Source organism: Astyanax mexicanus, chromosome 1, assembly GCF_023375975.1.
Source record: "Astyanax mexicanus isolate ESR-SI-001 chromosome 1, AstMex3_surface, whole genome shotgun sequence".
NCBI classification, from domain to species: domain Eukaryota; kingdom Metazoa; phylum Chordata; class Actinopteri; order Characiformes; family Acestrorhamphidae; genus Astyanax; species Astyanax mexicanus.
Window position 1 is genome coordinate 788,418 of NC_064408.1, and position 11,700 is coordinate 800,117.

Below are 11,700 nucleotides of genomic sequence, written 5' to 3' on the forward strand. Positions count from 1 at the left end.
GTGAAAATAAAGGTTGATTGAATGATTGAATTAGCTGTTAGCCATTTTGACTACATAATAAAAGCCCCAGGGCAGATAATATAAATAAAAGCTTTATACAAAACTCAATGACTGTATTGATTAAAACAATAAAGAATATTCGTTAGTAAGTAAAATTTTCATGAAATGATGGTCAAATATCTCTATTAATATTTATATGTAATTTTTAATCAGAACAGGTATATTTTATTATTACAGAACCACTGTTACTGTAAACATGTATTAGAGTTACTGTTTAAAACACATTGGATTAGTGGAGAATCATCATAAATTATTATTATTTAATAAAATTATTAATTAAGATGTATGAATATAGTGTGTATAATGTGTATAATTTGTGTTTTTAGAGTGTGTGTGTGTATATATAGTGTGTGTGGTGTGTGTGTTTAAAGTCAGTAATAAACAGATCAGTTGTTGTTTTGGTGATGAACTGCTGACAGTGGTCTCTGGCTGAGGGTCATGTGATCAGAGAAAGACCCAGATGGACAGTAGTGTGTGTGTGTGTAGTGTGTGTGTAGTGTGTGTGTAATGTGAGTGTGTGTGTGTGTGTCTGTCGGTCTGTTTCTGATTTTGCAATCATAATAAACTGCCTCTTGTGCCTGTTTAATATATATATATAGATAGATAGATAATCATATAAGAGAGCACTTAAGCTAACACCAAACTGAACTGCTCGAATTTTTACACCAGGAGTAAAGCAGCATAAAGTTATCCAAAAGCAGTGTGTAAGACTGGTGGAGGAGAACATGATGCCAAGATGCATGAAATTAAAACTGTGATTAAAAACCAGAGTTATTCCACCAAATATTGATTATTTCTGAACTCTTAAAACTTTATGAATATGAACTTGTTTTCTTTGTATTATTTGAGGTCTGAAAGTTCTGCATCTTTTTTGTTATTTCAGTCATTTCTCATTTTCTGTAAATAAATGCTCTAAATGAGAATATTTTTATTTGGAATTTGGGAGAAATGTTGTCTGTAGTTTATAGAATAAAACAACAATGTTCATTTTACTCAAACATAAACCTATAAATAGCAAAATCAGAGAAACTGATTCAGAAACTGAAGTCTTTGTTTTTTCCAGAGCTGTAGATAAACAATGGAGCGATTAGGAAATAAGTGAACCGTACAGTTTGATTTAGGGCGTGTCAGTGTGTCTTTGCTATCGTAACAACTAGAAAAGTACAACTGGCTCTGCTCAAAACGCATAAAAGACATCTACATCTCCCGCAGGTTCAGTGTGTGTGTAAGAGTGTGTGTACAGCAAACACACAAAACACAATGTTGTGTAACTGTGTTTATGAGGTATTTGGAGTGTGTGTGAGTGTGTGTGTGTGTGTTAGTTTATATAACCTATTGGGGACGTTAGGGATGGGGGGGGGGGGGGGGTTATAAAGCCTATATAAGCAGTAATCAGAACCGGACTCGGACAGAAACCACCCCAACGACACCACGAGAGCCCTGCTGTTGCCATGGCGTCCACTAAACTGGGAGCACTGGGGGTGCTGCTGTGTGTTCTGGCCGTGAGCGCGGAGGTGAAGCCCCAGGACAACTTCAACCTGCAGAAGGTAAGAAAAAAAACCCTACTGATATAAATGTAGATTAAACTACACTAAGCGTTATTATGCTATAGTGCAATAAAGTACTAAAGTGTTTTCTTGTGGCCACATTATTAATCAGTATATTTAAAGAGTTCTAAAATAAAACAACTTTTTTGCACTTTTTTTTTTTATTGTATAAAAATAGTGTTACAATTGTGCTCTTAACTGTACTAAAAGAGAATTACAGTATTTTAAATATATTTAAGTAACATTTAAACATACTACTTTTCATGTATGTTTAATATTACCCCATATTTTAAATATGCTTACAGTAAAATTATAATACATTAAATAACAAGTATTACCACGGTATCATTATTTATTATTATACACCAGGTATATTAGAGTATATGTATTAAGAATTGTTAAATGTTAAATATATGTAATCTATATTTATATGAGTACAAATATACATGCTTCTTGTTCCTGTTTTTTTTTTGTAAGTAGCGAAGCACACTTCTAGTATACTTCATTGGGTATAAAAATATATATTTCAATATACTCTACTATTTTAAGTTTTAGCCTGTTACAAATTTACTTAAATTTTATAAATGTAGTAATTTAATTTACTTTCTAAAAAGTGATAAAACATGATACATTGTACTTTGTGAACTCTATTAATACCGTCCCCATAACGAACAAAGTTTCCAGATTAATCCATATATAATCCATATACAGCTCTGAAAAAAAAATTAAATTAAATTCTGAATCAGTTTCTCTGATTTTGCTATTTATAGGTTTATGTTTGAGTAAAATGAACATTGTTGTTTTATTCTATAAACTACAGACATTTCTCCCAAATTACAAATAAAAATATTCTCATTTAGAGCATTTATTTACAGAAAATGAGAAATGTCTGAAATAACAAAAAAGATGCAGAGCTTTCAGACCTCAAATAATGCAAAGAAAACAAGTTCATATTCATAAAGTTTTAAGAGTTCAGAAATAATCAATATTTGGTGGAATAACTCTGGTTTTTAATCACAGTTCTTTTCATGCATCTTGTCATCATGTTCTCCTCCACCAGTCTTACACACTGCTTTTGGATAACTTTATGCTGCTTTACTCCTGGTGCAGAAATTTAAGCAGTTCAGTTTGGTGGTTTGATGGTTTGTGATCATCCATCTTCCTCTTGATTATATTCCAGAGGTTTTCAATCTGGTAAAATCAGTAGATCTGTATATATGTCAGTTCTTTACGTTATATATGATTGTATAAATATATGTATTTGTTCAGTTGGAGGGAAAGTGGTATCTGGTGGGCTTTGCCTCCAATGCTGATTGGTTCGTGAGCCGTAAAGCTAAGATGACGATGGGCACCACCATCCTGACCCCTCAGCCCAGCGGAGACCTGCAGATGGACTACAGCAACCTGAGGTAACTTATCTAGAACCGTAGAACTATCGGGTTCTAACACTTTAACTAACGTACAGTTCATACTTTAGTCCAGATCCAACGGTGTGTAAAGTATCTCCATTCTTCATTACTCTGTAGGTAGAAGTATATTTTAGATATTAGAGTTTATTAAAATACTTCTGTAGAAGTTGAAGAATCAACTCAATTTTTTACACTTTAAGTAAAAGTATACAAAGTACTGGAGTCAAAACTACTTTTAAAGTATAAAAGTAAAAGTAATGTAAGTAGAAAATTTAAAACCATTAAAAACAAAAGCTTAGGCCACGCCCACAGAGTCCTATAGTGCACTACCCCCACTCTCCACTACTCCAGTACTCACTACTGTTACTGCCACTCACTCCTGTTACTGGAATTTATTCCTGTTACTGAAACTCATTAGTGTTACTGGCACTCAGTCCTGTTACCAGCACTCAGTCCTGTTACTAAAACTCATTAGTGTTACTGCCACTCACTCCTGTTACTAAAACTCATTAGTGTTACTGCCACTCACTCCTGTTACTGGAATTTATTCCTGTTACTGAAACTCATTAGTGTTACTGGCACTCAGTCCTGTTACCAGCACTCAGTCCTGTTACTGAAAATCACTCCTGTTACCGAATCTCGTTCGTTTTACTGGAACTCACTCCTGTTACTAGAGCTCATTTCTGTTACTGAAACTTAGTCCTGTTACTCGAACTCACTCCTGTTACTGGAACTCACTCCTGTTACTGGAACTCACTCCTGTTACTTACACTAAGTCCTGTTACTGGAACTCACTCCTGTTGCTGAAAATCACTCCTGTTACTGCAACTCACTCCTGTTAGTAGAACTCACTCCTGTTACTTTTATGTTTTGAGTAACAGGAATGAGTTTTTAGCATAGAATTAGCAAAAACACGAAAAATAGCTAAATGGCGCCTATGCTAATAGCATGAGGACACTGAGCACATTCTAGTGATTTTCCAAAAAATATATATTTAAAACAAATAAACCAATAAGATGTAAGAATGAATGTAGGTAACAGGACTGAGTGTTGAGATTGAGCTCCTCAGTCATCGTTACAATAAGATCAAATATACAGAAAAGAAAATAAGGAGGGAACTTTGGTATTTTGGTCTTCCCATGATCTTCAGAAGAATCAGCTGATGATGTCACTTCATGTTGTGGATGTGACTTCCTGTTGTAGAATGATCCCGATGTTTCAGATGATCAGGGTAATGTGTTACAGTAACATGACTGAGTGAAACCACAACACAGGGACACAACTAAAATGTGTGTGTTTTTTATCTTTAATATTATGGATTTACTATAGAATTTTTTAAAGCATAGACGGGATTTGGAGAAACACAACAATGCAAACAAATTACATATCTGAAGGATTGTAATAATTATATTTCATGGTAAAGTTTATATTTAGAGAGTGGGGGGACGGGTAACAAATGCTATTTTTTCAGTGTTATAAGTATTTTTTTATTCATGTTTTTAATTATATATCTTACTTTTACAATTAGATCAATGTACAATTTACACTATGATTAATAATAAAATATATTTTAAAGTTATTTTGTTCACATTTATACATGTTACACCCTCATTACCTGTTACCTACATTAGCATTAGCCTCAGTGCTAACTGAGGACAAACACCCCCTTACTTGTAGCTACATTAGACTCTTAGAGTTGCACAACATTGTGTGTGTGTGTGTGTGTGTGTGTGTGTGTGTGCAGGTCTGATGGAACTTGTTGGAAGATGAGTCATCTGGCTCAGAAGTCAGACATTCCTGGGAAATTTGTTTACCAGAACCAGCGTGAGACACACACACACTATACACACACACACACACACTATACACACACACTATACACACACACACTATACACACACACACACACTATACACACACACACACACACTATACACACACACTATACACACACACACTATACACACACACACACACTATACACACACACACTATACACACACACACACACACTATACACACACACACACTATACACACACACTATACACACACACACTATACACACACACACACACTATACACACACACTATACACACACACACTATACACACACACTATACACACACACACTATACACACACACACACACACTATACACACACACACACTATACACACACACTATACACACACACACTATACACACACACACACACTATACACACACACACTATACACACACACACACACACTATACACACACACACACTATACACACACACTATACACACACACACTATACACACACACACACACTATACACACACACACTATACACACACACACACACACTATACACACACACACACTATACACACACACACACTATACACACACACACTATACACACACACACACACACTATACACACACACACACTATACACACACACTATACACACACACACTATACACACACACTATACACACACACTATACACACACACACACTATACACACACACACACTATACACACACACACACACACTATACACACACACACACACACTATACACACACACACACTATACACACACACACTATACACACACACACACACTATACACACACACACACTATACACACACACACACACTATACACACACACACACTATACACACACACACTATACACACACACACACACTATACACACACACACACACTATACACACACACACTACACACACACACTATACACACACACACTATACACACACACACACACTATACACACACACACTACACACACACACTATACACACACACACTATACACACACACACACACTACACACACACACTATACACACACACACTATACACACACACTATACACACACACTATACACACACACACTATACACACACACACACTATACACACACACACTATACACACACACTATACACACACACACACTATACACACACACACACTATACACACACACACTATACACACACACTATACACACACACACTATACACACACACACTATACACACACACACACTATACACACACACACTATACACACACACACTATACACACACACTATACACACACACTATACACACACACACTATACACACACATACACTATATACACACACTATACACACACACACTACACACACACACTATACACACACATACACACACACATATACACACACTATACACACACACACACACTATACACACACACACACACACTATACACACACACACTATACACACACACACTATACACACACACACTATACACACACACACTATACACACACACACACTATACACACACACACTATACACACACACACACTACACACACACACTATACACACACACACACACACACTATACACACACACACTATACACACACACACTATACACACACACACTACACACACACACTATACACACACACACACTACACACACACACTATACACACACACACTATACACACACACACAATACACACACACTACACACACACACTATACACACACACACACTACACACACACACACTATACACACACACTATACACACACACACTATACACACACACACTATACACACACACACACACACTATACACACACACACTATACACACACACACACTATACACACACACACACTCTATATACACACACACTATACACACACACACACACACACACTATACACACACACTATACACACACACACTATACACACACACTATACACACACACACACACACTATACACACACACACTATACACACACACACACTATACACACACACACACTCTATATACACACACACTATACACACACACACTATACACACACACTATACACACACACACACTATACACACACACACTATACACACACACTATACACACACACACTATACACACACACACTATACACACACACTACACACACACACTATACACACACACACTATACACACACACTATACACACACACACACTATACACACACACACACTATACACACACACACTATACACACACACTATACACACACACTATACACACACACACTATACACACACATACACACACACATATACACACACTATACACACACACACACACTATACACACACACACACTATACACACACACACGCAATACACACACACACTATACACACACACTATACACACACACACACACACACACTATACACACACACACACTATACACACACACACTATACACACACACACACACACACTATACACACACACTATACACACACACTATACACACACACACTATACACACACACACACACACACACACTATACACACACACACACTATACACACACACTATACACACACTATACACACACACACACTATACACACACACTATACACACACACACTATACACACACTCACTATACACACACACACACTATACACACACACACACTATACACACACACACACACTATACACACACACACACACACACACACTATACACACACACACACTATACACACACACACACTATACACACACTATACACACACACACACTATACACACACACTATACACACACACACTATACACACACTCACTATACACACACACTATACACACACACACTATACACACACACTATACACACACACACACTATACACACACACACACTATACACACACTATACACACACACACACTATACACACACACTATACACACACACACTATACACACACACACTATACACACACACTATACACACACTATACACACACACACACTATACACACACACTATACACACACACACTATACACACACACTATACACACACACACTATACACACACACTATACACACACACACTATACACACACACTATACACACACTATACACACACACTATACACACACACTATACACACACATACACTATATACACACACTATACACACACACTATACACACACACACTATACACACACACACTATACACACACACTATACACACACACACTATACACACACACACTATACACACACACACACACTATACACACACACTGACTGAATACAACCTAGACAGACGCCAACAGTCAGACGTTCATCGCTATCTCGGTAACACAGGCGCCGTGCCGAGCCGAGCGTACGCCCCCACTTATTACACACACATGAACACACAGCAGCACAAACCCAACTTTTACATCAACAATAAACAGAATAGTAAATAAAATAACATTGCTGTTCCCGTAAATGAGCTGCTGGAGCTCCTTCACAGCGTCAACCAGCAGCTCAGTTTCCTCTGCTGAGAAGAGTTTGTTGGACACGTCCAGGTAGCTGCACCGTTACAATAGCAATCCACCAAAGACAGAGCTCACCTGATCTACTCTTAAAGGGAATGATGAGCAAGAGACTCTCTGATTGGCTTATTATTTCACGTTACACCTAAAATTAACCACACCCATCATTAATTAAGAGAATTAGTACATGACGAACAAGCTGTACTTTTCCTGTCGTTACGATAGCAAAGACACACTAACATGTGTTGTGAGTTGTGTCTTGTCTTGTTTTGTTATGTCTTGTCGTGTTGTCTGGTGTTCTCTAGTGTTTTCTTGTCTTGTCCTTTTGTGTCTTCGTTTTTTGTGTCTTGTCTTGTAGTTTTGTGTCTTTGTTTTCTGTCTTGTCGTATTGTGTCTTGTCTTTTTGTGTCTTGTCGTTTTGTGTCTTGTTGTTTTTTGTGTCTTGTAGTTTTTTGTGTCTTGTCGTTTTGTGTCTTGTCGCTTTGTGTCTTGTCGTTTTGTGTGTTCGTTTTTTGTGTCTTGTCGTTTTGTGTCTTGTCGTTTTGTGTCTTGTCGTGTCGTGTCTTTTCGTTTTGTGTCTTTTCGTTTTTTGTGTCCTGTCATTTTGTGTCTTTGTCTTGTTGTTTTCTGTTGTGTCTTGTTGTGTTATGTCTAGTCTTGTAATTTTGTGTCTTGTTGTGTCTTGTCGTTTTGTGTCATGTCTTGTCATTGTCTTGTTGTTTTTGGGTCTGGTCTTGTCTTTCCTTATGATATTTAGAAATGTATGTAACCTTTTAATATCAGCTCAACTTTTTCATGCATTTCTGTTCGTATATTTATTATATATTTATGATGTATATATGTGTCCTGTCTCTCTCTCAGGCTACGGGACGGATAATGATATGCGAGTGGTGGATGTGAAGTATGATGAGTACTGCCTCATGTACAGCTTCAAGACCAAGGAAGGGTCCTCCTACATCCTCAACCAGATGTACAGTGAGTGCCCCGCCCCTTCTGTTCAGTACTACTTAATATTCAGTACTTAAAATTCAGTACTGCCTTATATTTAGTATCTAAAATACACTCCTACCTACTGTTCAGAACTACTAAATATTCAGTACTTTTAATATACTCCTACCTACTGTTCAGTACTACTTAATATTCAGTATTTTAAATACACCCCTACAAATTGTTCAGTACTACTTAAAATTCAGTACTTAAAATACACCCACAACCAACTGTTCAGTACTACTTAATATTCAGTACTTTAAATACAGTCCTACTCAATATTCAGTAGTTAAAATTCAGTCTTACTTAAAATTCAGTACTTCAGATTCAGTCATTCTTATTATTCAGTACTTAAAATCCAGTCCTACTTAATATTCAGTCAGTGATACTTAATATTTAGTACTAAAATCAATTAGTACTTTAAATACTGATACATTCAGTATGTGTTTCAGGTCGTACTCAGAAGCCGAGTCAGGAGGTTCTGAAGAAATTCACCAAGTTCTCTCTGGATCAGGGAATCCTCCCCGAGAACATCGCCATCCTGCCCAAAGCCGGTACTCTACTATACTCTGCTATACTCTACTATACTTTAATACACTATACTCTACTCTAATACACATAATCTAACACACTCTGTACTATACTCCACTATACTATACTCTACTGTACTCTACTATACTCTAACACACTCTACTGTACTATACTCTACTATACTATACTCTACTCTAATACACATTATCTAACACACTCTGTACTATACTCCACTATACTATACTCTACTGTACTCTACTATACTCTAACACACTCTACTGTACTATACTCTACTATACTATACTCTACTCTAATACACATAATCTAACACACTCTGTACTATACTCCACTATACTATACTCTACTGTACTCTACTATACTCTAACACACTCTACTGTACTATACTCTACTATACTATACTCTACTCTAATACACATAATCTAACACGCTCCACTGTACTATACTTTACCGTAATGCACTGTACTCTACTGCACTCTACTGTACTTTACTCTACTATACCCTAATGCCCTGTACTCTACTGTACTACACTCTACTGTTCTGTACTATACTCTAACTCTTGTGCATTCTCCTCTACTGTACTCTACTGCACTGTACTCTAACTGTTCTGAACTCTATTGTACTTTACTGCACTATACTCTAACTCTTCTGCAGTATACTCTGTATACTGTTCTGCACTATACTCTACTGTACTCTTCTGTACTCTACTGTTCTGCACTATACTCTACTTTACCAAACTCTACTACATTTTACTGTACTCTACAGTTCTGTTCTGTACGTCACCCTACTCTAATGCACTGCACTCTAGTGCACTCTACTCTACTCTACCACACTCTAATGTTCTGCACTATTCTTTACTGTACTCTACTGAACTATACTCTAACTCCTCTGCACTTTACTCTACTACACTGATGTTTTTTTTTTGTTACTCTGCAGAGGAGTGCTCTTAATCTCACTCTGCTGAAGCTAAAGATCATCACCCCCCTGTATCTGCTGTAATCCTGTAACAGCGCCTCCTGCTGGTGATGATGAGGAACACCTGCTGCTCCTGATATTAAACCCCGACCTGTTTCTGCTGATTCCCAATAAAACCTGATATTTACTGATATTAAACTGCTTTTTTATTACTGTTATTACACTAAATATCACAGTAATAATCACAGCACTGCTTTATTATATCTGCTATTAATATATTACACTAAATATTACAGTAATAATCACAGTTGACTGTTTAGTCTCAGTACAGTACTATAATTACATCACTTTACTGACGGCAGAAACACAGGGAGGATAAACCAGTATAAATTAAAGATTACATTAATATCATAAGGGAGAAACATTTTGTTTGGTTTCTGCAGCGGTTGCTGTGGTGTTGCTAGGTGGTTGCTAAGGTGTTTTTTTCATATGCTTTTGAACAAATACTTTAGAGTTTATGCTAATGTATTAATAAGTGAAAATACACAATAAAAGGAAATAAAAGTATATTATTTAATCAGAAAACTAGATTACAACAAGAAGCTAAGAGATTTTCCAAAATAAATCAGAAATAGTAACAAAAATTAGGTAAAAACTTTCTATATGGTTTCTGTGGTGGTTTCTATGGTGTTGCTAAGTGGTTGCTATGGTGTTGCTAAGTGGTTGCTATGGTGTTGCTACAGTCACTTTCGTTTTTTTTCCCTACACTTTCTGTACAAATAGTTGCACAACCATAAATAACGTAATATATTTAATAACTTAACTTAATATATATTTACAGCATAGAC

General features: G+C 36.6%; 1 protein-coding gene across 1 annotated transcript; it reads left to right on the top strand.

The window, feature by feature from the left end:
* The first annotated feature begins 1,465 nt into the window (after window positions 1-1,465).
* On the top strand, window positions 1,466-11,050 carry zgc:153704 (Lipocalin-like). Its single transcript, XM_022663705.2, has 6 exons — window positions 1,466-1,607; window positions 2,877-3,016; window positions 4,761-4,840; window positions 9,263-9,376; window positions 9,841-9,942; window positions 10,874-11,050. Exons 1-6 carry the CDS (start codon window positions 1,512-1,514, stop codon window positions 10,885-10,887), a joined length of 546 nt encoding a protein of 181 aa, XP_022519426.1. The 5' UTR covers window positions 1,466-1,511; the 3' UTR covers window positions 10,888-11,050.
* Window positions 11,051-11,700: the final 650 nt, after the last annotated feature.